General features: G+C 61.4%; 1 protein-coding gene across 1 annotated transcript; it reads left to right on the plus strand.

The window, feature by feature from the left end:
* Positions 1-799: 799 nt before the first annotated feature.
* On the plus strand, positions 800-25,267 carry MAPKAPK2 (MAPK activated protein kinase 2). The gene is given in 11 exon segments (XM_032203139.1): positions 800-898; positions 900-1,070; positions 20,798-20,937; positions 22,387-22,451; positions 22,910-22,989; positions 23,097-23,223; positions 23,592-23,667; positions 23,754-23,878; positions 24,001-24,086; positions 24,199-24,279; positions 24,674-25,267. Coding segments are annotated over 11 exon segments (1,194 nt in total). The 3' UTR covers positions 24,818-25,267.
* Positions 25,268-25,857: the final 590 nt, after the last annotated feature.

Genomic DNA, 25,857 nt, shown 5'->3' on the forward strand with positions numbered 1-25,857 from the left:
GGACGCACCCCAGCGCGGATCCCTCCTCTCCCAGCCCGGTTCCGAGCCTTTCTCCCGTCTTTGCCGGGTTCCGGGCCGAGCACGGAGCTGGGGCTCAGCCCCTTCCCCCCAGGCCGTGCTTTACCCTTTGGGGTCGGGCTTCCCCCCTCCGCTGCCGCTCCTCGTGCTCCGCTTTGTTCCCCCCTCCCGTTCCTCGGCGCTCCCAGACAAAGCGCTGCGGGCGGCGTCGCCCCCGCGGGGGGCTCGGGTCACTCGGGGGGGGCTCTGGGGGCTCCCGGTGCCCGCGGGGCTCGGGGCGGCGGCGTCGGGGCCCCCTCCCGGTGCCCGCTGCCCCTCGGGGGGGGGTCTCCTGGCGTCACCCCCTCCCAAACCCGCCTCGGGGGCGCCCCGGAGGGGGGCGTTGGGGCCGGGCGGTGCTCGGTGCCCCCGCCCCGCCGGGTGCTGCCCGTCCCCGCCCCGTCCCTCCCCCGACGGCCGGGGCCGGCCGCGGCGAGGCGCTGACATCAGAGCCGGGCCGGGCCGAGCGAGGAGGAGGAGGAGGAGGAGGAGGAGGAAGAGAGGAGGAGGAGGAGGAGGCGGAGGAGGAGCCGCGGCCGCACCGGAGCGCTCCCTCTTCCCGTCGCCGCGCTCGGGGCCGGGGCGCACCGGCGGGGGGCGGTGGCGGCGGCGCTTCTCCCCCCCCTGCCCCCCGCTGCGAGGCCCGGAGCCCCCCCGCAGCCCGGCGGCAGCCTCCCCCCGTTCTCCCCCCCCCCTCCCCATCTTCTCTCCTTTCCCGACCCCCCCCCCCCCAATCCCGGCCATGCTGTCCGGGGCTCCGCCGCCCGCCGGCTTCCCCAGCCCGCAGCCGCCCCCCCCGCAGCCCCCCCCGCCGCCGCCGCCGCCCGCCGCCCCCCCCCCACGGGCCGCCCCCGCCGCCGCTGCCGCCGTTCCCCGGGAAGGGAGGCCTGCAGATCCGGAAGAATGCCATCACGGACGACTACAAGGTCACCACGCAAGTGCTGGGGCTCGGCATCAACGGGAAAGTTTTGGAGATCTTCAGCAAGAAGAGCGGCGAGAAGTTCGCCCTCAAGGTGCGCGCCGGGCCCCCCCTTCCCTCCTTTCCCTCCCCTCCCTTCCCCTTCCCTCCCTTCTCCCCGGATCGGGCCCCCCCCACCCCATCCCCGGTGCCCCCCCGGTGCCCCCGTCGGGGCGCGGAGCCGCCCGGCCCGGCCCGGCTCGGTTCTCTCCCCGCTCCGCCCGCCCCGCTGCGCGCTGCTCGCCACGGAGCGCCCCGGCGCGCAGCTTCAGGGCTTCCCCACAGCCAAATAACATCCGCCCCGCCTGCCCGGGCAGCCCAGAGGCCGAGCGAGAAGCCCCCGGCCCGGCAGCAGCTCCCCCGGCGGGGTTCTCGTCCCGGTACCCAACCCCAGTGCCACCTCCCAGCGCGGAGCTGGCCCACGGGGCTGGGTGGGGGTCCGGGGGTCCTCCGGCCTCTTGGTCCCATTCCCTTTGGGATGGGGAATGGAACCCGCTGAAACAGCTCGGAATAAGGGGCAGCGGCCGTTCCCCGCGTTGGAAGGGGAATGGTTTGGTGTTATCCTGCCCCTCCAGCGTCCCCAACCCGCTCCCGCTCCGGGGGTCCTCAGCCGAGCAGCACAACCCGAGGGGCGCCCCGTGCCGGGGCTGTGCCCTGCTTTTCGGGTGAGCCTTCGGAGCGCAGGCGAGGAGCCTTCAGCAGAGGGACGCGGGGAAGTTCGTGGAGGCTGACGGAGCGCCGGGGGACACGGGCACGAACAGCCGGTGCCACGGGAGCGCCGTGTTCCCTAGCAGAGATGCGCCTGGTGCCCACGCATTAGCTGTTAGAAACCTCGCCGTTACCCTGAGAATTGTGAAGGCTGAAAATATCGCCGGGCGGATGCGTAACCCTCCCCTCCTTTGCTTTTCGGGTTGCCCGTCTGTTGGCACCTGAGGTTCCTAGCGGGAAGGAATGGGCAGGTGGAAGGAGCGGGCTCTGGGGGTGCAAGTGGTGCTGCCGGGGTGCACAGGGTCGCTGTGGGACAGTGCTCAACATGTGTGGCCTTGTGCAGTCGGACGGCAAAAAGTTGGAGGTTTCTTCCCAAAAGGCAGGCGACTGTCGTTAGCCGCACCCCGTCACGCTGCAGGATGAGAGGTATTGTCAGCCCGTCGGGATGGAAATTAGCGAAATCCTCTTCTGTTTTGACAGACGCGCTCCTCACCACTTCTACAGTTGACTCAACTATTTAAAGCGTGGATTCCAGCACTTCCCTTTCGCAACACTGAAAGGGGAAGGATGGCAGCGGCGGTGCGAGGACGGGGGACACTGAGCTGCAGCGGTTCCTTCCTGGCCAAACCCGGGCCGGGAGGGTCAGGGCTGGAGGTTCGCGCTGTTGCCCTGCCGCTACCCATGGACGGGGTCGGGATTTAGTGCTAGGTGTTGTGTCGTGTCCTTGGCAATATGGAAAAGCATCTTGTGGTGTAGGATTTAATGGTACGATGTGGAATGGCTGCGCAGCTCTTGGAGGATGAGGTGCGCCTGCTGGTGAATCTGTTTTGGAAAGCTGCTGGTCTTCTCCCCTCTGTCCCCTGCCCTGGCCTCTTCGCACTTCCCTGGCGGAGAGAGGAAAGTTTAGCTGGGCTGTTGGATGCGACTCTGGCTTTCCAAAGAGCAGCACAGCTGCTACTGTAAGCGATTCCTTCCAGCCCCTATAAACCGCTCTGCCGGGAGCCTGGGAGCCAGGGCAAGCTGCGTGTGCCCTTCTTGCCCTGGGGAGCACGAGCTGTGAGCCGTGGCTGTCCCTCTGCAATGGGGGGCCTGCCTGGGATGCGGCGTGTGCTGACAGCATCGCTCCCTGCTTCACAGCCGGGATGACATCTCTGCTAGGGACCTGCGGAGAGGTATTTGGATCGGAATTACTCATGGGCTGCATCAGCGTGGAATGATGACCTAAAGCGGGATACCCAGAAGTGATTGCATTGGGTTGTCATGTTGCAGATGATGCTTAAAAGAATTCTCATGGCTCCTATCCAGCAGCCAAAGCTGAAATCTCTTCATGCTGCCTGCTTTGGTTGTGCAGCAAACCTTTCCATTCGAAGCGGTTTCTCTTTATGTTTTCTGTTCCAAGATCTTGTACATTAACGTGGTGAAGGAAACAATTGGGTGTCTCCTTAATATTAATGGTGACTCCTGGATACATTGTGCTTCCTCTTGGAGCTGGAGCAACTATTATGTTGCTAAACCTCCCTCCCAAGCAGAGAGACGCGTTGAAGTTAGCATTTTGCTGAGGGTCACTTTGCTTAAGAGCACTTTCCGGTGCTCCGGGAGAGTTTGAGCTCAGAGGCAGTGTCCCGGCGGCGGTGAAACGTTACAGCCAATTCTGGTGAAACGTTACAGCCAATTTTCTCCTCTTTCTGGTGCAATGGCCCATGTCGGATACACACAACAGCGCTGTGTACGAGTTAATGGATGGTAGTGCTGTTTGGTAGTTCTATTTGCTGCACTGTACCTAGGTAAACCCAGGAGATATTCCTTTTCTTATAGATCAATATTGTTTCAATGCTTTCCCAAACCCATTTTATTTTTTTTTGTTCTGGTATCAAGAAACACTTCAAGCGTGGAGTCCATGAATTGTCTGCTCAGGAGCAGATGGCTCTAAACGCGGCTTTTTCTGGCTCGGGTGCTCCTTGCCCGCGTTCAGCCCTGAGCTGCCCGACCACTGGCGGTGGGGACCCCGTGGTTTATTTGCTCCTGGGTGTGGAGCAGGGTGGGAACGGGAAGGCCGTGGAGAGGTGACGAGTGGAGCTGAAACGCGAGCTCTGGGTGGTTTCTTACCCCTTTCTTCCTTGGCGTGATTTATGACGAGGCTTGTCACCCCTGCAAAACTTCTTGTATGTAGGTCACCGCTGACTGGACTTGGCGTTGCTCGTTGTGGTCAGGCTGTGGGCATTAAGTGGTGCAGGCTGGGAGTGAGGGCTGTGTGCGTGCTGCAAATTCCACTTTCTGCTAATCTTTAGGCGAGATGTTGGGCTAAAGGCGAGCTGTACGAATTCAGCATTTCACAAGCAAACGGCAGGTAATGCAGGCTGGAAAATGAAGCCCAGGGGCGGCAGGTGATGAGTTTTTCTCTGCCCCGTGTGTCTCTCCGTGGAGCAGTTTTCCCTTAAAACAAACAAATGTCTCTCCTCACCCAAATTTCAGAGCAGGAAATCTTTGTGTCTCCCTTCAGTTCCTGCAGAGCTGTCCCCTCTTGCAGCCTGGATTTTGGAGCATCCTTGGAGCTCCGGGGCATGTTTGCGAAACACTCAGTCTCGCTCGGCCTCCGTCTCATCAGATAACGTGAGCGATGGTTCCTCTGATGGAAGAGGAGGAAGGAGAGCCCAGTACTTTTGTGGTTTATTGTTCTTTTCGGCCGCCTGCCGTGGAAGTAGGGCAGGCAGTATCGGAGCTGCTATCAGCGCTGTGGATGAGTGTTCGTGTTGCTGGTGGCCTCGTGCTCTCGCTGCCACCATGGGTCGGGTTTTCTACAAGGGTGTTTAAGGAAGCAGAGCACCCCGTTTCCCTGCAGCTTCGTTTGAGATCAAATGCTTTGTCCCTCGGACAAGCCAGCTGGAAAAATACTCCCTAAGTGCTGGAGTGTGTGAATATCCTGGGCTTACGCTCATGGGAAACAGACCTCACTGTGTGTCTGCTTCTGTGTCAGCGGTGGGATTTTTTTTGAGCTCTGCTATGTATTTAATGTAACCAAAAATGTCTTCACTGTGGATTTTTGTGCAACTCATAGTTTAAAAGCTATGGAAAGTATAGTGACATCACTGGGGCTTTTCCAAGGCAGCGGTTTATTATCTCATTGACCAAAAGAGTTTACTGACTTGGGTTTTGAGTTTGTTTAAACAATTTATGATCAGCCATAATCCCTTCCAAATATATTACATGTTCCGAGCAGTCAAATCTACAACGGAGATAAACTGATAACGGCCTGGGAGCCGGGGGCTGGTTTGTGCTCTGGCACATGCTCAGGAAATGGTAGGGCTCTTCCTCTTAGTAATTGAATGCCTTCAGCCACAGGTCTCGCAGAGGAGGATCCGTGTTTCCTGTGCTCGCAGATGCTGGGATGCAGGGCTTTGGGGCTTTACAGGGAGCCTGCCCTCTCCTTCATGAGCTTCGTGGTGTGCGTGTGATTGATAGCCAGGTGCCGCCAGGTAAAACGATGAATTCCTTGGTGCTGAGCTCCTGCCTGGCCTTCAACGAGCTTTGGCCACCATGGGTGCTGTAAAGCACCACAGTGCCGGGGGCTCCTCGGGCACGTGCTGCCTGCCATGGAGCTCTGTGTGCATTTGGGCATGGTGTAAATAATAACTCGAAGCCGCTTGAAATGTTGGGCCTCCTCGTGCGCTGGCTGGATGGGCGGCACAGGTGAACTCCAAGGAAACTTGTGCCAAGGAAGCCTGGAGGTGACTTTTCTCTGAAAGAGCCGGACTTGTGCTCGGGCTGCGATGCGCGGGGGGCACGGGCTTTGCTGGGTTGTGCAGACACTATGAAGGGGGTGGACAGGGCTGGCTGGAGCCGTGGCTGTTTGGCCACCCTGATGGCCCTGGGCTGTGTTCAGTGATGGGCCGAGCCCTCACGAGCCCCTCACAGCAGTACGAGGGCAGTAGTTTTAAACCCCATCCCTTCTCTGGGGCTTGCACTCTCCCATCTTTACACTTGCACCGTGCGAGCCGTGGGGACTTTCTCTTTCCCAAAGGACCGTAAGGAAGGAGCCCGCGGCGTGCCGAAGCCCCCGTCCCCCTGCCAGCTCCGGTGACCCCCCCGGTGCGGTGCGGCAGGAGGCCCCTCTCAGCGGCCCTGCGCGCCTGGCCTCAAGTTGCAGCAGCATTCAGGCAGCATGACCTCACCTCCTGGTTTCCAAGAATAACGCGCTGCCTCCCCTCTGCCGCGCCGGGGCTGGCTGCGGCGGGCTGGGGCGGCTGCCGCAGGCTGCGGGGCTGCCCCTGGGGCCCCTCTGGCTCGGGGCTCCCCTCCCCGATAGCCCCCGAGCATCGCCTGCCCCGTGCCGGGGCTGGTTGGGTCGCTCAGCCCCTCTCCGTGTTGTGGGAAGGGGTTTGGAGGTGGGTGTGAGGCAGGAGTTGGGGAGAAGGTCTGCAGGAGCCGGCTGAGCTCACAGGCTGCTGGTTTTGGGTGCAGACCCATGAGGACCGGGGCAATCCCTCCACTGGCCCCAATTGCAGGCAGGTGAATGCAGCGTTACCCGATTTCTCCCTAACAAACCAGCTGTGAGCCCAGGTGGCTGTGTTGGGGCTGACGTTTCAAGAACACCTTGGGTAGGAGGGGACCTTAAAGACCTTCTTGCTCCAACCCCACTGCCGTGGGCAGGGATTTTGGCACGGTCCAGGGCCTCTGTGCATTGTGGTGATCTGTGGGGCAGGTGGTGATGCCCTGTTTTTGAGAGCACCCTGCCTGCAGGTTTGAGGACGGGGCAGGGGGGGATGCTGTGAGCGGGGGGTGATGCCCTGGTGGTCCCCGGGCAAGTGCCTGTGCCCGTGTGCGCTCACACAGGAACGAGTCTGAATGCAGAGACCTCAAACAGCCTTTTAAGCCGCTGTTCCTTTATGCCTAGCGGCCGGTTCATTTAAAAGATTTCAGCCATTTAAGATCTCCGGTTTGGGGCAGGATTGTGGCAACCACAGGTTTAATGCTTGCGTTAACTCACGGATTGCTTCACGGCCTCAGGAAGAGACTGAAGGCCACGAGTCGGAGTGCTGCTGAGCCCCTGCCCTGAGATGCCCCGGAACACGCGCCTTGTTCGAGGTGCCGTGAGCTGTGAAAACGTGAAGGGTGGTGGGACTGTCCCCCTCACCGGGCGGCTGGGGACAAGGCAGGGTGCTGGAGCAGCCCCTCTGAGCACGTGGAGCCTCGCCGTGGCAAAATCTCCCCTGACGCCGGGGAGGGCGACAGCATCTTCCCCTGGATCAGTGCCCTCCGTCGGCGGGGGCTTTGCTGGGACAGAATAAATGCTCCCCGCGGAGAGGGCAGGTGAGCAAGTTGGCTCGAGGGGTCTGTGACTGTCGCGGCCTTTGCCGTCATATGTAATGAGATTATTTAAGCCGTTGGCGTCAGGGCTGCATGTGATTGTGTGCCTGGCCTCCCAGCGGGCTGTAGCCTAAACTAGAGATAAAGTTCAAAACACAAGCTCAGATCTGAATGTTCCAGGGGCTTCCAGCCAGGCGGGGACTTCGCAGTTCTGCTCCGATAAGATGGCCCGGTTTGGGATATAGATTTGGGATCCGCAGAGGGATGGACTCGTTTGCTTCATCCTAATTACCTTTGCTGCCTCTCTTTGCATGCCCCCGGCTGCAGCGGGGTGCTCCGGTCAGGTTGAGCCCGTTCAGCTCTGCTGGCCTGGGACAGGAGCGTGCATTGGGCTCAGGTTGTCACTGCCCGAGCATTGCCTGCTGGAGGGAAAAGCTGTACAACAGCGGGCCAGGGCTCTGTGCTGAGGGGCTGAAGCCCTCCTGTGCTTTTTGGGCAGCCTCATCTCGGGGTTTCCGTGGGGCACCTCCTCTGCTCCAAGTGTTTGCAGAGCTGAGCAGCGCTTCTGTCTGCGGTCCTCGCCAGTCGTCTGGCCCCGAGCTGCGGCGAGCAGCTAGCGTAGCCTCTTGAAAGGCTCCTCGGACTCCCTGCCAAACGTGTGTTTTCAGGGAAATCTGGCTGGAACAAAAGCTGGGGCTGCTGTGGAAATTTGGCAGTGCGTTGTGGCGGCCGCAGGAGCCGCGCTCGTTGCTTCTCGAGCCGGTAGGTGCGGGCGGGAGCCGGGTCAAGCAGAGCTGCTCGGAAATGGGCACGGCGTCCCGGGTGTCTCGGCTTATCTGGGCTGCGGGAAGGTATGTGCAGTCACGTGCAAGCACACCAGAAGGAATGCATGTTATCCTCAGCCACTTCAAGGAAAAATAAAAGGGGAGGGAGGCTGGCCTGGTAACAGCGACGTGTTTTTATTTTCAGTCCTTGTGGCAGCCTCGTTGCATCTACCATCTTGGCATTTAAGCATGTTTCAGGACAGTTTGAGCACATCCTGTATCCCTGTGCCTTCGCAAAAAGGCAGGGGCTGTGCTCGCTCTCAGCTGGCGCTGCTGTGGGTGCGAGTGCCCCGTCCCTGCAGCTCCCAGAGCTGCTGCTTCCCGGCACGGTGGGGCTGCAGGACTCTGCTTAGCCTGAACAGCCTCCTGCCTGCTCCCCTCCAGGCTCTGCTGTGTCTCCCTCTTTTCCTCTCCAGCCGTTTCGCAACGCCGCTGCCCATTACGTTGGGCAGATTGCTAAGAAAACACAGGGCTGCTGTTGCATAAGTCGCCCTGCCGCAGTGGCTGGCTGCCTCTCCCTGGGAAGGGTGGGCTTGCCAGGAAGTTTAAACCGGGGTTATCTCCTGGAAGTCATCAGGGCTGCGGTGTTTTTGGGGGGAGTCCCGTGCCGCAGGCTGGGTGTGGGTTTCCACCCCGGTGCATGGGGTGTGCGGTGCCTTGCCGGTGGGAAGGGCTGCTTCGGGGAGCCCATGAGCATTGCAGCCCCCAGACAGATGCCTGCCTGAATTCCCTGGGAGGACGCCTTCACCCTGGCTAACCTGAGGGCTTGCAAGAATCTTGCTTTTGTCTTCAGTGGGTGTCCCTGCAAGGAACAGCCCCTTCCCAGTGCCAGCGACGTGAGCGAGAGCAACCTCTCTGGGACCGACGGGAAATTCGCTTTGAGTCTGGGTCTTGGATGGGACTTCAGAGCCCAGGACCGCTCCCTGCTTTCCTGCCTGACCACGTAAACACGCAGCCCTCTCCCGACAGGCGGGTGACGGCCGAGCTCTGGGGCCGTCCCGCTCCAGGGGCGCTGCCACACCTCGCCGCTTGGCTTTGGTGACTCAGTGGCTTGTTCTGTGTCAGAGCAGGACATCTAACGTCTCCCTCCTCGCCTCTCCTCCCACCCTCTTTATTTCGTGTTGGAGAGGAAGCTTCCAGCACCTCACTGTGAGCACAAGCTGCTGGTTAAGAGCAGCTCCCTGCCCACGACGTGAGATGGAAGCTGGAAGGGAAGCGCTGCAGCTCCGCGGGGCTCGGAGGTGCCCTGGGTGCTCCTGCGGCCCCAGCTCCTGGCCGGGCGCAGCGAGGGAGGTGGCCAGTCCAGCCCGAGGTGCCTGTTGTTAGGGATGCAAATCCTGGGCTGCTGAAGCCTGGGTGAGTAACATGCCGGGGGTTTCATGCTGATTACAGTGTGGTCTCTGCACGTGGCTGAGCAGCAGCTCCCTCCCTGCGGGCTGGAGCTGCCGTGGAGCAGCGTGCTGTGCCCCTGGCGGGGCTGTGACACCCCCGTCCCCTGCCAGATGCCTGTCACCTCTCCTCTGCACACCTGGACAAAGCCTGTCACCTCTCCAGCGCTCTGCCTTGCTGCTGGTTCTCTTTGAATCCGTTCGTGGCACCTTCTCTTAAGGTCAAACTTGTAACCCAACAGACGTCCCAGGGAGCTAGCACTGCCAAAAATCCGTGGTATGCACAGCTTTGCTGTTATCACACTGTGTGTGCACGCACACCCTCAGGGGTCGGCGGCTGGGGACCCATCCCTCCCCGCCCTGAGCCCCCCGGCAGCGTCAGAGGGATGCTCTTTATCTCCATCACCGCTATCAGATGAGGATTCACTGATGGGAGCCTGTTCATTCAGCTTTGCACAGCTCTGGCAACACAGACGGGCTCTGTTCTGCAGGCCAGGCAGCTGTGCCTTTTACCAAAGCGTCCCTTTCGAATTTCTTTCTATCCAAAGACTGCGCTGAAGCAGCCAGGCGAGTGACCCTGGGAAGAAAGGAGGAGCAGGGGGGACATGGTAGCGTTGGGTGCTTTCCTCCTGCACAGGACAGCGAGGTCCCAAGGTACTGCAGTCAGCTCGGAGGGGACACAGTTTCCCAAAGCTAATCTGCTTGGTGTCATTGCGCCTGCCAGGCTGCAGGGCTTGCCTTCGGGGAAGCATCGGGGCTGCCGGAGGAGCCCTTGGGCCGGACAAAGGCAGGACTGTCTGCTGCTTGGCTGCGCCTGGCGTACCCCCGGCCCTGAGCCCTTTTCGTCAATAAGTGGGATTGAAGGAGCTTGAATTCCTACGGAGCTGGACCCGAGAGCCCCCGGCCAGCCCCAGAGCCGCTTCCCTTCGCCCCGTGTCCACGAGGGTGCTGGGTGTAAGGGCTGGCACGGGGCTGGCTGAGGAGGGGAGTCCCAAGCAGCAGTCCAGCTGCTAGGGAGGCAGCAAAAAACGTGGCAGTAGGTTTAGGGTTTGCTCATTTGTTTAAATGCCCCTGCCTTTATGCTTTTATTCCCTTCCCATGCTGCTCTAACAGGCGAAACATGTGCGGGGTATGGGGCATCTGTGGAAGGACCAGCGAGTCCTCCCAGAGCCTGTTTTCACTGTGTGTTTATAAGGTGCAAGAGGACAAAACCTCCGCTATGGACACCTTGCTCTGCCGTGTTGCCAGTGTCCGACCTCATAGTGAGAACAGCCTGTGGAGACCGAGCCTGGTGGGTCCCTCTCGGGGCTGGTGAGAGGGGAGGATTTTCCTCTGACGGTGTTTGTGGAGGCATCCAGGCACTGGGTGATGAATTATGCATGCTTGCTGGATGAGGTATTCCGAGGTTACGGCACTGACCGGGACGCTGGTCTGGGCCCCGTCCTGGCCCTAATGGGCCTCCCTCCCTCAGCCCTCCCCTCCCTCCTGCCTGCTCCCCGTGCCCGGCGCTGCGAGAGGCCGGGAGAGCTAAGAATAGCAGCCGTGTCCTGAGTGCTTTAATGAGGTGCCAGCAGGATGCAACAAGGGCTTTTTAAAATAGAAGCCAAACTGTGTTTTCCTCTCAGCTGGAATTGTCTCGGACGCCTGGCGCAGGGGGGCCAAGCCGGGGGGAGCACGAAGCTGAGGGTGCTGAGCACCGGGGTGCTGGGGTGGCCTCCCCGGGGCCAGTGGTGCATGGCAGGAGGCTCACGTCCTCCTCCCTAAAGGAGGGCCCCAAAAGGGCCCCAAAGCCCTTTTCGGTTCCTGTTGCTCTGTGAGGCCACGTGGACGGGTGGCAGAGGCCCACAGGGAGGGCCGGGCTGCTGCTCGCCTGGCCGCCTGCTCGGCCTCTGGCAGTGCTTTGAGCTCCGGGGTCAGCCCCAAAATGCTTCTGACCCCAGTGCTTGCGGGAAGGTGCCCACGGGGAGCTTGGGATCTGGGGCATTGCTCGGCTTTTAGCCTGTGTGGGTTCATCCCAAGTGGGGGGATTCATACGAGGTCCTCTGCAGGCCGTGCTATGTGCCGGGGGTGCAGGACACCCCTGGGCAGCAGGAGGAGGAGGAGGCGCAGGGCAGCCCCTCACAGCGAGGGAACCACTTGGGGCTGGCAGCCCTGGGGAAGCCGGAGGAGCTTTTAGGGTCATTCCTCCGTGTGTGGGGTGGAGGGACAAAGGCCGGAGGAGGGCGGTCACGGCGGCCGGGGGTGGGAGTGTGTTTGGGGAGGGAGGCAGCCGCGGGGCCCCTGCTTGCGCAGACAAAGGCGTGTTATGAAATCCCCGTGTTGCTCTTGTTCCGACCTTCCCCCTGCACGGCACAAAACCTCCTTTCAATGGGAGCAGCGGCCGCTTAATGCAGGAGCTGGTTACGCTTTGCGGGGCTGCATCCAGGCCACGTGGGGACCGGGGGCAAAACGCCTCCCAGCCTGCAGCAGGGCTGGTTGGATGCAAACATCATTTTGGGTTATGGGGAAGTCTGTGCTGGGGGGTTCGTCGCCTCCGGGGTGATTTGGGGTGCTGGGATTGGGGTGCACATCCCTGGGTTTGGCATCGGAAGGTGTTTGTGAGCCCCGGTGTTGACAGAGCCCGCCGAGGGGATGAGACGCTTCTAAACAAATCGCCGAGGAAAGGACAGAGTGATGCAAAACGTGCCGTGCGTGCGTCACCAGGCTTCAAGGGCACGTAAATAAAACCTTGGTGATGTCCTGGGTGGCGAGAGGAGCTTCGGGAGCGCTGTGCTGCATCCCGTGGGCTTTCCCCCATCTGGCCCCAGCCTGGCTGGGAGAAAAGGGCTCCATGAAAACGGATTTGATGGGCTCATCTGGGCCTCGCTGTGCAGACAGGCAGAACACGGCTTTGGGGCTGCTGGAGCCAGGGAGCCAAAAGGATGCTCCAAGTGCCCGGTGGCTGCTCAGCTGGCCACAGGCAGCACTACAGGGCTGAGCCTGTCCGTGTGTCCTCCAGGAGGGGAACCCTACGGACACGGAGCCCAGAGCTGGCACCTTGTGCTGCCACAGAGGGAGGCAGAGGGTGCTGCGGTGGGGTTGCAGCAGCAGGCTCCAGGCTGTGCAGCGCCTGCAGGAGGTGCAAAGTACGGAGGTCAGGGCTGAGTTAATGGTTTACATTAGCGCTCGCTTCTGTATCAAACACACCCAGAAATATCAGCCTCTTCCTATCGTAAAGCACATGCATGCACTTTCCCATTCACCGCTGCAGCGGCTCTGATGGGAAATCTAATTAGATGCAGGACTTGGAGGGGGGGGGAAGCCTGAAGGGAGAGCTGGGGCGGCCTTGAAGGCTTTGCAAGGAGGTGGCAAAAAAGCATTTCTTCACGAAGCCCTGGCCTCAGCGGGGCGTAGCTCTTGTGAAGATGTTCGCCCCTCCCTTGACTTCTCATTTTCCTTTCACTTTCTGTAGTGCAGATAAAAGGGCCCGAGATGCTGGTGGTGACGATGCTGGTAGCGGTGCTGGTGATGTCTGCCTTGCTCCCAAGCCAGCCGGTCCCGTCCCCGCTCAGACCTCATCTGGTGTCCCTGTCACTGCCGGGTGACATCTCAGCACACGTAGGAAGTGGCAGGCTGGGTTTGGGGCGTTTTGGCCCCCGTTCACCCCCTGCTCAAGCACTGGTCCGAGCTGCATTGCTGGAACACGGCCTGGCTTAGTGCTGGGCCCAGCAGTGCCGACGTGCTCTGCCCTCCCGGGGGGTGATTCATCACCTCTGTCCTCCTCATCCGTGACTGCAGTGCCCGTTGTGGCACCTACGTCTGCTGAGGGGCCCTTTGGGTGCTGAGCCCCGTGTGCAGGGCAGGACCTGGGCCTTTCCCAGTCAGTCCCTGGTCACACTGGGATGCTCCTGGTGCAGGCACCCGTCCTCATGCCCTGCTGGCACCAGCCTGGTTAACGGATGTCCTGACACACCCCAGGACACCGTCCTGCGTGACAGGACACCGAGGGTCTCGGTAATGATTGCTGAGGGCCTGGGCTGGGATCTGACCATGCAGCACAGACCCCACTGGAGAGAGGAGCAGCGGGGGAGTCACCCCAATTCACCCCAACTCTGTGTTTCTTTGATGTACGGTGGCGAGAAGACGACGATCCCAACACAAAACCCAGGCACCAGGTTGCTGTTTTTTCTCAGATACACGAAGCAGGAGCTGTTTATTTATCTTCATTAAGCACTCGCAGCAGCCTGCCATCGGTGTGCCGTCGCTACGAGGCGGTGAGTCAGCGGGGACGCTTCGTGCTGCCGCCCAGTCGCCGTTTACCTGCTCTGACTCTTCCACGAGCTCCTCGGCCCCCTCCTTACGCCCTCGTCCCCGATGTCCCCGCTGTGCTGGTGGCACTTCCCTCGGTGTCGGGGCGGTGTCCTCGGGCACCTCTCACCACGGATGGTGCAGTGTTTTGGTGCAGGGCTGTAGCGGGCACGGGTGTCCCGGTGGCACGGGGAGGGGGGCCCCCGGCAGGTGGCTCCTGTTTAAGCCCCAGCCTCTCTTCTGCTCCTCGCCTTTGTGCGCCCGCCGAGGCTTTTGTTGCTGCCTGAAAAGCCTGAATAGCTGCCACATCTGTCGTGGGCGAGGAAATGCTCAGCAGATGCCCTGGGCTAAGGGGGTGGGCGGTGGGTGGGGGTCCCCGGCACCCCCCCGCAGTGGGAGCTTGCAGGGGATGGTGCAACGCTCCCGGCTGCGTGAGGCCCCGTCGTGCTGGGGCTCTGCCGGCCCCCCCCGGTGTTGCAGGTCTCCTTGTGAAAGCGCCGTGCAATGGTTGTGTTGCTTCCCTCGGCAGCCCTCTGTCCTCTGCCCGCTTGTGAAATCTCCTCCTGGTGTTGTGGTGTGGGGGCTGCGTGGGGGGCGAGGGCAGCAGCGCCTGAAAAACGCGGAGCCACGCAGCTCACGGGCTTGGGGCTTTGCCTGTTTTGACTTTCTGTCTGCAAGAGGTGCTTTTGGGGAAACTAATCCGACTAATTCTCTGCCTGGGATGCTTTTTCCAAGCTTTCCATCTTCCTGGAGACAAATGGGTATCGGGGATGACCTCTGCTTTGAGGCAGTGGGGGGATGAAGCTGCTAATGCACCGCGTGCGGTGGCTGCTGGCTGTTACTGGCTTTCCTTGCGATCTTTGTGCCCTGAATGAAGCTGAGCAGGGAGGCAGCCCCACGGCGTGGCAGGCTGCGATGTGGTTCTCGTCTGAAGGCTCTCGTCTGCTGCTCGGGGAGCCCACAGGGAGATCTGCTCACCCCTGGGTGCTGCCCGTGGAGAGGACATAAATATAACGTGAAGGGCCGTGTGTGAGCCCGGATGATGTGGGGGAGGTTTCCTGAGCCGCACGTTTTGTCATTGCTGTAACAGCGATGAGTGTTCCTGTGTTGGGTAACTTCATCCCTCGCACGGCCTCTGGGCCTTGCAGTTTGATTTCTCTTCCGGAGCTCAAGACCAGGCAGCGCGAGGGGAAGCCGGGCTCCCTCCTGCTCGCTCCGTCCCAGCGGCGTCGGGGCTGGGGGGCTCTTGGGGGACTTGGCTATGTGGGGTGGTCCCCTGGGGGATCCCAAATGCTCTGGTACTAAAGGCAGAGAAAAGAAAAAGGGGACACGGTCAGTTGGTCATCCCGGTCCCGGCACAGCACGTGCAAAGTGTCCGGCACCAGCCCTGCGAACGTGTCACGCAACTGGCACCAGTTGGCAACCGGTTCACTTGAAAAGATTGGAAGAGGCAAATCCTTCAAAGAGAAACCATTTTGCTTTATTAGGGAAAAATGCTCCTCGCCTCGCTGCTGCCTGGCCAGGACAGCCCCTGCTCTGCTTTCCTTCTGGTAGTGGGGGCGGGTGACGACTTGCAGCTCTGTGCTGTAGGTTTATTCCTCGTGCCTCGGGAGCAGGTTCCTGGGTTCCTGCAGCCCCCTGGTGCGGCTGCTCCGGGGGGTGTCCTGCTGCCGGAGGGTCCCCAGAGGCACGGCTCCTGCACGAGGGATGTGTGTGCTGCTGCACTGGGAGCAGGTGGAGCGCTGGAGATCAGGGAAAAGAGGGAAATAAAGATACCCAGGCTGCAGGAGCAGCTGATGTGCCCGCGTGAGCGTGGAGCTGGAGCCTCGGTGGCCACCACAGCAGGTGAGCAGCCAAGGCTGGTGTCCGAAAATGCTGTGTAGCAAAGGGCACGCTCCTGCGGCAGCCTGGTCCCACGGTGTCAGGCTCTGGGGAAGGGGCAGCTCGGCTCCTCGCCCCATCCCACCCCGCAGCAGGCGCTCAGCACCTCCCCGGCTGGGTGCTGGGGATGCTCCCCGTGCGAATCCTGCCGTGAGTCACGGCGAAGCATCGTGCGAGGGGGCGGCGAGGCTGAATCAGGACGCGCTCAGGCGAGGGGCCGTGAGCGTGTGTGCGCGGCTCCAGCTCCCCTGTTTGCTCTGCTCTCTTCCTTCCTTCCTTCCTGGCTCCCACCCACCTTCCTCACAGCTTGCGATAGCAAAGGGAAGCCCCTTACCTCGGCTCAGCCTCGTCAGAGCCTTTGCTGGCAGCAAACGCAGGCTGGGGGCTGAGGGGCTGGGCACGGAGGGGCTTTGTGAGCGTGGACGAGGAGTCCCCTGCCCTGCCCTGGAGACCCGTACCGGCCCCGGGGGCTGTGAAGCTGTGGGGTGATGCAAGAGAGCGCGGCTCCCGCACGCTGCTGCCTGCCCAGGTATTCCCTGCCTGCGTGGGGCTGAGCCAAAGCCTTTGAGGTGCTGGCCTGCAGCCCTGGGCCCTCCGGAGGGTGCCCGTGTTGGCAGCCCCGGCCTTTACTTGCTAACTGGAAGCGGTTGCTCAAAGGTCAGGATGTCTGCGGAGCGCCGGGGCTGCTCCTCTGCAAAGCTGCCTGCACCCAGCGGGCTCGCGGGGGCTGCAGAGCAGAAAAATTGGCTCAGCCGGCGGCTCTGAGCTGCAGCGGGTTCGGGGAGGTTTGGGAGCGAGGCGCTGGAGGATGAGGCAGCATTTTGCTGGGGAGCAATTCAGGAGCGCAAACACCAAATTCTTCCCTGCGCAGCCGCGTTTGAGGCACGTCCAGCCCTGTGGGAACGCACGCCACTGCCCGGCTTTTGCTCCAGGGCTTTTCTTGTAGAGCACGGTGGTTATGCAGAGCGCAGGGCCCTGGCTCCTTGCTCCTTGTCAGCCCCGTGGCGCTGCCCTTGCCCTCCGTCCACAGACGCTTTCGTAACCCAGATCCGGTTACGGCGCGCGGTGCCCGCGGTGCTGCTGCACCGAAGGCAGAGGAGCTGCGGGACGGCCCCGTCCCTCCCCATGGCTCCTCCCGGCGCTCTGCAGACTCCCGGTGCCAGGACAGTCACCCCCTGCCTGGTGCTGGAGCATCCCCCTCCTCAATACTGGTGTTGGGTCTTTTTTTCCCTCTGTCTTTGAGCAGTGCTCCCAGCTGTGCATGTGTTTCTCTCTGAGAACACCAATTCCTGTTGGTTTCCCACCTGAAGTCATCGAGCTGGGTCCGCAGGAGCCGCCCCGTGGGAGGAGGCAGCAGAGGTGGGGGCAGCTGAGCTGTACCCGGCTGTGTCCCGCGGGCTGCCCCTGCCCTGCCATCGCCCTCCCGGCCGGGTAGGGGTAACTCTTGGCAAGCTCGGCTTCCCAAATCTGCTCCTGGAGCTGCTCTGAAGCCCCTGTGGCCCCCAGTGGGGCTGGGGTGGGTGAGAGGGAGGGGGCAGTGAACCCTTTTGGACACCAGGGAGATGTAAGGTGCTTTCTGATCCCAGCCTCTTCCTCGCAAGCCAAGGAATATGAATATTGTTGCGGCCGTGGGCTGCCCTGGATGCCAGAGCTAAACTGGGGACCTGGGCAGTGTTACCAAACACACCCAAATACGTTGGACGAGTGACCGGAGCAAGCAGCAGACTGTAGAAAAATAACTTTGTTCTGCAGCACTAAAATGGCATTAATTCAGCCCTTAAAAATAAAGCCCTGAGCAGCGACTGGGGGCATCAGGTCTGGGGTTCTCCCCGGATGCCGGGGGGAAACCACTTTTTGTCTCTCTCCTTGCCTTCCATGTACGCGTGGAGACGTATTGTAACCAGAAATTGAGACAGGTGCTGTTGGGGCCGGGTGGCTGGACGTTTGCTGTTGGTTCTGTGGGTTTTTTGTGGGTTCAGCCGTGCCCGCTGGGTGCCGTGGGGCAGGCACAGAGCAGGTGGGGCCGCGGTGCTCAGAATAGCCGTGACCGAGCCGCTGAGGCTCGCGGGGCTCCGAGCTGATCCCGTTACGTGCCGATGGCACCGAGCTGCCAGGGAGGAGGGCTCTGCTCCCACTGCGGGGCCGAGCTCGGGGAGCAGGGGGTGCCCTGGTGCTGGCTGGGGAGCAGCACTGCTGCTGCCTTCGGTGCCGCGCGGGGACCTGGGGTGCGGCGCGGAGAGAAGAGGCAGCCGAGCTGTGGGTGGAAGAGCAGAGGGGAAATGTCCCAGCTGCCCTCAGCCTTTTGCTCTGGTTCCCTCCATCCCACCCGGCACAGCGGCTGGAAGGAGCGGCAAGGAGGAGAAGTGGGAGCAGCACCCTGCTGCCCGCCCGTGGGGTGCTTTTACCACGGCGAGGGCATTGCCACAGCCCTTCTGCATCCTCCTGCCCCACTGCGGCACTGATGCAGCCTCGCAGGGGCTGGCCTCTGGCTGGCACCGGGAACGTTTCCCAACCAGCCCCGCTCCTTCCCTTAACGAGGCTTAATCTCCTCCATCCCACAGCTAACAGGAAATCGGAGGGAGGCCGGGCTGTTTGTGGAGCCGAGGTGCGGGGGGTGCTCTGAAGGCTATCAGGCAGCTGTTGACTTGCCTGTGGGTGCCCAAGTACAAAAGCAAATGTCACGGCTGTGCTGGTACAGGTAATGGAGGCGGCTGCCTCCCAGCTCGTTGGAAACACAATTAAGCTTATTTAAAAGCGCTCGCAGTGACCTGAAAATTGGATGGATGTTTCTGTACCTCTCCTGTTTGTTCTGCTCAGAGTTATGCTAACTGGCTGCTTCCTGCTGCTCAATTTTCCCTGTGTGTAATTACAATTTCTTTTCTTTTTTTTTTATTTTTCCTTTTTTTTTTTTTTTTCTTTTTCTTTTAAACTTCCTGACTCCCCACCCAGGCTTTTTTGGGGCAGAGCCGTGAATAACAAAACTTTTCTCCAGGCCCTGTCCCTGCTCTGCTGCCTGGCTTCTTCTCGGGGCCGGCGGGGCTTGGAGGAGCTGCCAGCCAGAGGCTGTTGTGCCTGCTCCCAGCTATCACACCGAGGTGTGGAGCTGCCCTGGGCTGTACCGGGTGGGATTTTGTGGGTTTGGGTCCCCCGGTGCTGGGGATGGGGATGGCTCAGTGAGAAGGGAGAGGCTGTGCCCTCCCCTCATCGTCTCTCCTGTGCGTCAAGCCGCCCTCCAGCCCCGGAGCTGCGGGGAGCTTTCTGAGGCAGCCGTGGCCAGGAGCGCCTCGAGTGCCTCCTGCCCTCTCTCACGACTCGGTTCTTGCTTTGCTTTTTATAGCCCCAGTGCTTCCTGTTTGCTTAGCGGCTCTGAAGCCGGCTCAGGGGCTGCTGCGAGCGGTGTTGGTGTCCTCGGGGCTGGCGCTCTCCTCGCCGCCTTCTGCAGTCATCGCCCTGCCCTCTGCTCCCCTGGGCACCGCCGAGTCCCAGCACTGGGGGCAGGAGCCCTGTGGGGGCAGAGCCAGGGATGCGGGGAGGGACTCGACCAAGAACCCAGGCATTTGGCTCACAGGTGGGTGTCGGGGTTGTCCCCGTCCCTGTGGCAAAGGGCGAGCTCAGTTGCGGGCAGGATTGCGAGTTGCTGTTCCTCAGCCAGGGCTTACAAACACAGGTGGGTGCAGCCACTGAGCATTTCATTTATAAGTGGGCAGCTCACGTCTTTTGGGGCCAAAGCGGGTATCATGCCTTGTCGCAGAGCAGGCTGCACCAGGAGCGGGATCCTGGGCATGATTTCGGGTCCTGTCACCCCGCTGGCAGCCGCCTGGGCTGTCTTTTTGCAGCACCGAGCGGACAATGAGGCTGTCGCATGCTGCAAAATGACCAAACCTGATGTTTCCTGCCCGTGCACAGCCCTGGGGCTGTTCCTCTCCCCTCCTTGGCGTGCATCCCCCCTAGGGATGAGGTGTTCCCATCTGCCCCGCCGGTCACCTCTCCTGTACGCACTGCGGCGGGTCGGCGGGATGTGGGGGCAGCCTTTTTACCAGCCAGGATGCTCTGGAGGAGCTGTGGAGATGCAGCAGTATTTTTTTTTTTGAGGCCAGCCTGTTCTGGTGCTGGAGCCACTGCTGCCGAGCTGGGATTGCAGACCCGGTCCCGGCTGGGGGCAGTGGGCGTTTCGCCCCACAGAGCCCGGCCCTGAGAGCTGCTGGAGGCAGGAAGGAAGATGAAATGCACTCGGGATCGGCACTGTTGTTGCTCTATATTTAGGAGTATAATAATTAAGGCTGGTTGTTTATCCTGACAAACATGGTAATTAATAGTCTGTGGCAGACTAGCTAATCCTTCCTGCACCTGGGAACTGTGAGCTGGCTCTGGGAAGGGCAAGGGCCTCATTAAAGGGCTGCTGCTGCTGCTGCTTGGGCGAAAAGCCTGCTATTTAGGGAACATCTGGCTGTTCGCTTTGTCCCCTCCTCGGGCATGCGTGCTGCTGGCCTCCGAAGCGGCTCCTGCATCGTGCCCGTGCGTGGGGGGGCCCCAAGCGGGACGATGTCCCTGTCCCAGGGAGCAGGAGGCTGAGGTTTTAAGCCAGCGGTGGTGGCTGGACGCAGATGGTGGCCCTGGGGGCAGGAGAGGATGGGCAGCGTGTGGCAGTCTCCCTGCCCCGTGTGCTGTGCGGCTGCCTGGGGGCTGCAAAGGGCAGGGCGAGGACGTTTGGTGGCACGTGGGGATGCAGCGCTGCTGGCACGGCGTAAAGAAGCTCTGGTAAATGCAGTGGGGAGTTGTGCTGGTTGGTGTCACGCTGGCAGGGCGCTGCCTGCAGACCTCCGGGGAGGGAGACAGGCGACAGGCAGCTGGGATAAGCTTCCAAGGCGAGGGAGTGAGGGCGAGCAGCTTATGCTGTTGTAAGGAGGTGGGAGGAGAAGGGTACAGAGGAGCCCTGGGTTCGTTGGGGAGCGAGACCGATTAAACCCCTTCTAATGCACAAGCCTGGCTTCTGCTGGAGCGCTTCGGTACTGCTGCCGGGACGGAGGAGCAAAGTGAAAGCGCTCCCCGGGACATCTGCCTTCCCTGCAGCTGCTGCTTTTGCTCCATCCTCCATCCAGGGTCACCGGAGCGGGGTCGGGCGTTCAGGTGAGGGTTAACAGGACCGAGCGAGCCCCGTCACCCTGCTGGGTGCCTCTTGGGGCGGGTGGCTTCGCGCTGCTCCCGCTAGATGGGGTTGGAGGCATTGCGCTGAGCGCCCCAGCGCCTCGCCGCAGCCTGCGGGCAGCATCTGCGCTCCGGCTGCACCCCCGTGTTCCCCACACCCCGGGCACCGTGCCAGCGGGGCACTGTCCCCAGCTCCCCAGCAGGTGCCAGGCTGGGCGCTGAGCGGGGTTTGGCTTCTCCCGCAGATGCTGCAGGATTGCCCCAAGGCCCGCAGGGAAGTGGAGCTGCACTGGAGGGCGTCGCAGTGCGCGCACATCGTCCGCATCATGGACGTCTACGAGAACCTCTACCAGGGGAGGAAATGTCTGCTCATCGTCATGGAGTGGTGAGTCCTGGCTGCCGGCGGGCGATGGGGAACGGGGGACCCGGCCCCGTGGCGTTGGGTGCTGGGGACACCGTGGGGACGCCGGCCCCAGGAGAGGCGTAGCATTGAAGGTGTTGGCAGGACGGACTTCCAAGGTGCTGCGCGCCCTGGGCGGGAGTGGCGCAGGCTCTGAGTCATTCTGAAAACATGCTCGGCGCTCGGGAGGCTTCAGGCCTGGGTTCTGGTAGCAGATGGGTCATAACCAAACTGGCTTCGGCCATGGAGAGCCGGGGTAGTCGCTGGGTTCCTGGCACCCAGCGGCACGGTGCGGTCTGCGGGGCAGCGAGCAGCCGAGCAGAAGCGCCCGGCGCAGCAGCTGCTGAGCGGGGCTGGCTCGGGTAGATGTCTGATATAACCTGGGGAGGAGGAGGAATGAAGGGGAAAGTATTGAAACCACATCCCAACCGCAGCTGTGATTTAATGTAGCTTCCTTGCCAAAACCTCTCCCCTGGCAAGCCGGCAGGTTGCCTGGGGGGGGCCGAGGGGGTGAGCGGCGCAAGGAGCGGGCAGGTGGCTCGGCGCTGTCCGTGTTGTGGGTATCAAAATGTGTCCAGGGAGCTCCCTCGAGATGCTCTCCGTGCTGGGAAAGCCGGGAGCCGTTCCTGCTGGAGTTAGATAAGGCCGAGGCAGGAAGCGCTGCTGTCCCTGTTCTCACGGAGAAGCGATCCCTGCTCTTAGCCCCGGTCTCTGCTGGAGTCGAGCCTTTCCCCAGGGTACCTGGGGGAGCCTTTGATGGGGGCGGGAGCCGTGATGAGGTTTCCACAGCCCTTCTCCAGCGCCGTACCTGCGAGCTGCTGTGCTGCAAGGGCTCCGGTCCCTGCCTCTCCCCCCTACAAGCCGATGGGAGCTGTCCCATGCGGGTCATGCTGCTGGAGCCCTGTGCCATGCCCTGGCCGTCGGGGCATTCAGGAGGTCCCCGAGCAGCCCGGTGTCTGCTGGGCACGTGGCCCCTTGCCAGCACCTCACCTGCGCAGCCGTCTGAGCTCAGCACTTCGCACACCGCGGGGTTTGGGTTTGTGTAGTGCTGAGCTCGGCCGCCTGGAGAGCTAAAGTAGGCCAAGCAGGCTGGGAGTGCTGTCACCACGGCGGAGCGTTTCGCCGTCTTTACTGTAAATGCATTCTTGTGGCTTGGCACAGAGACCACGTCCGTTTGCACCCCGTGTCTCTGCAGCATGTGTGAATCCTCTGCCCTTCTCATTTCTGGAAGAGGGAGGCTCTGAAGCGCTCAGTGCCCAGAAGTGCCGAATGAAGGGCAGGGATGGAGAAGAGAGAAATTTACTGCTGAGCTTGGGCGGTGCTCAGCTGAGCGTCAAAGGCTTGGGTGCTGCTTGAGCTGGGGCATCTCACAGAGCTGCTGGCAGAGGCTCCGGGGTGCCTGCGCCCACCTAACGCCACCCGCTTCTCTTGCAGCCTGGATGGTGGGGAGCTCTTCAGCCGGATCCAGGACCGGGGAGACCAGGCCTTCACAGAACGGGGTACGGAGCCCTGTGCTTTGGTCTCTGGGCCATTCCTTGCTGTCTGTAGGAGCGCCTCTGGTGCGGCCCATTTCCTCGGTGGCCCTTGGAATTAGCAGCAGTTGTGTTTGGGGAATTGAGGAATTTGGATGTGAGCGCCCAGCCCTTGATCACGGCCCTGATTTTTTCTGCTCAGTGAAGAGCAGAGCTTGGGAATGTTTTCTCAGCTTCCCCTGTGCATCCCTTGCATGCAAGCACAGAAACACTCCCCCACGCTCCAAAAATGTGAATTCTGGGGTATGGTTTGCATAGGGCGACCACAGTCTGCGGGGTCACCGCTTGGGAAGGGAGGTTTTGGGGAGAAAAAACCCTTCAGGCTGCAGCCGTGCTTTTTGGCTCCTGGTCCATAGAGTAACCAGGGAGCTGTGCGTGTCGTAACTCACTCGTAAACGCTTTCAATGGCTTCCTTGCTGCTTCAGAGGCTTCAGAGATAATGAAGAGCATTGGGGAAGCCATCCAGTACCTGCACTCGATCAACATCGCGCACCGGGACGTGAAGGTACCGCGCTGCGCGCTCGCCCACGGTGCTGAGCCCTGCCCGGCCACGGTGCTGCCGGGGCCGCTGCCAGCCCTGCCCCTCACCTCCTGTCCCTTGTCTTCCCACAGCCGGAAAACCTCTTGTACACCTCCAAAAGGCCCAACGCTGTGTTAAAGCTCACTGACTTTGGCTTTGCTAAAGAAACCACCACGCACAACTCCTTGGCCACGCCGTGCTACACGCCCTACTACGTGGGTAAGCTCCGAGCGCTCCCAGGTCTGCAGGGCTGGGGGGGTCACAGCCAAGGGGGGAGGCTTGGAGGGGGCCACGCTCGCTCCCCTGCGGTGCAGCCCCTTGGCTTTGCACCCAGCGTGACCTGACCGCAGAGGGGTGTTTGGGACGGCTCCTTGCGGGGTGCTTTGTGCTGCTCTCGGTGCAGGCACGCGCTGTGTTCGCTGCTCTGGGGGGAGAAGCTTTGCCCGTGCGTGTGGGCTGAGCCCCTCCGTGCGCACAGCACTGCGTGGGTGAAGCATCCCACACACTGCAGCGTTCCCTGTGCCCCAAGGGGGCTTCGTCTGCACCCCAGCACCCCCTCACCGTGTGTCTGCCTCTCTTTTCACCAGCCCCTGAGGTGCTGGGCCCGGAGAAGTATGACAAATCCTGTGACATGTGGTCCCTCGGCGTCATCATGTACATCCTGTAAGTCACCCGCTTCCTCTCCATCCCAGCGGGTACCAGGGGCTCCCCCAGAGCACCACGCACTGATTCTACCCCCCCCCATGCAGGCTGTGTGGGTACCCCCCCTTCTACTCCAACCACGGCCTCGCCATCTCCCCCGGCATGAAGAAGCGGATCCGCATGGGCCAGTACGAGTTTCCCAACCCTGAGTGGTCGGAAGTGTCGGAGGAAGGTAAAGGAGGTTGTGGGGGGGTTGAAAAGGGCTGGGGTCTGCTGAGGGGGGGGCACACGAGGGTGTTTTGGGGCTGAGGGGAGCTGCCGGGGCCCTGCTCACACGCCTCCCCGCTCTTGCAGTGAAGCAGCTGATCCGCAACCTGCTGAAGACGGACCCGACCCAGCGCATGACGATAACGGAGTTCATGAACCACCCCTGGATCATGGTGGGTGTGAGGCTGTCGGGGCAACGGGGTGGGGACGGGGATGGGAATGGGAATGGGGACAGGGCAGGGGCAGCCCTGGCTCCTGGCTGATGCTGCCCCGCTCCCCCCGCAGCAATCCATGCAGGTGCCGCAGACGCCGCTGCACACCAGCCGCGTGCTGAAGGAGGAGAAGGACCTGTGGGAGGACGTGAAGGTGAGGCCCTGGCCCGCTGATCTGGGGCCGTGCCATGCTCTGTGCTCCGCGTGCTGTCCGGTTCTGCCTCCCCCTTGCGCTGGGAGGGTCTCAAGTCGGGCTGATTTGTGCTGGAATTGCAATTGGGTGCAAAACTGGCGAGCAAAAGGCTCCCAGGGGGCACGCTGAGCTCCCTGTACTGCCCTGTGGATTTGGGGGAGGCTGGAAAAACTGCCTGGGGGGCTGTCAGGCCCATCCCACAACTGGCTCGTGAGCAGCAGGACCACGGGAGGAGGGTGGGGGGTCCCTGTCCTTGGGGGTCCCTGTCCTTGGGTGGGGGGATCCCGACCCCAGGGGGGTCCCTGCCGCCCCGTGGCGGTGCTGACGGGCGCTGCGCTGTGCCCCCTCCCCGCAGGAGGAGATGACGAGCGCGCTGGCCACCATGCGAGTGGACTACGAACAAATCAAGATCAAGAAAATCGAGGATTCCTCCAACCCTTTGCTCATGAAGAGGCGAAAGAAAGCCAACCCCGCGGAGCCCACAGCGCTCCCACACTGAGGGCGCGAGCAGCGGCGGCCCTCGAGAAAGCAATAACTATATATATATATTTTTTAAGAAAAAAAGACACAAAGAGACAGACTGTTCTACCAAGCGCATGGAATTCAGACATTTATACCAGACTAGTTATTTTTAGCTACTCACCTGTGTTTCTGACCTTTCTGGAGCAGGCGATGCCATATCCCCGTCAGATCCACGCGCGTCGGCCGGGGGGTTCTGTCCTGTAGGTGGATGACACCGATAATTGGATTTTATTTTCTTCTTTTGTGAAACATTTCGGCTTTTTGTGTTTTTGTTTTTGTTATGTTTTCCTTCCTTCCAAAGACATGGAAATTCCTGTGGTGACCTTTGTAGGGTATATAACGTATCCGTATTTTTTAAAAACTACTGTAGAGCTGAAACCCAGGCAGCACGGCCCTGGGAGCGCTGGCTAGAGGTAGGCTTCGGGGACGGGGATGGGGACAGGGATGGGGACAGGGATGGGGAGCATCCTCCCCATGGTGGGGACAGGGATGGGGATGGGGAGCTCCCTCCTCATAGGGGAACAGGGACGGATGCGGGAGAGCGCGTGCTGTTTGCTGGCCTGGAAAGCCGCTGCTTTTAAAGCACTCTTGCGGGTAAAAAAATAAACAAAAACCACAACAACAACAACAAAAATACAAAGCAGCGAGCCCTCCCTGAACTGGAAGCCTCCACTCTGCCCGGGGCACGCAGGGCTCCCCGCGAGGGCCGCGTGCCCGTGCTGCTGTGTGTCTGTGCGTGGCTGTGCGTCTTGTCCGTCGGTACCGAGGTGCTGCCCCCCCCCTCCGTGACACCCGTCGGGGTCTGTGTGTGCCTGCGATCCAGCTCTGACCTCAGGGGTTGGCAGGGGGAGAGGTGGGAGGCCGGTGCCCCCCCTGCCCCCCTGCCATGTGCAGGGCAAGGATGCTTCCCCCCTGCCTCCACCCTCCCCTGCTGCCCCCCCAGAGCCAGATGCTGCGCTGGGGGGGTCCCCAGGGTGATGGAGGAGATGGGGGTGCAGTGGTGTGGGGCTGGAGTCA

This window comes from Aythya fuligula, chromosome 25 (genome assembly GCF_009819795.1).
Source record: "Aythya fuligula isolate bAytFul2 chromosome 25, bAytFul2.pri, whole genome shotgun sequence".
NCBI classification, from domain to species: Eukaryota; Metazoa; Chordata; class Aves; order Anseriformes; family Anatidae; genus Aythya; species Aythya fuligula.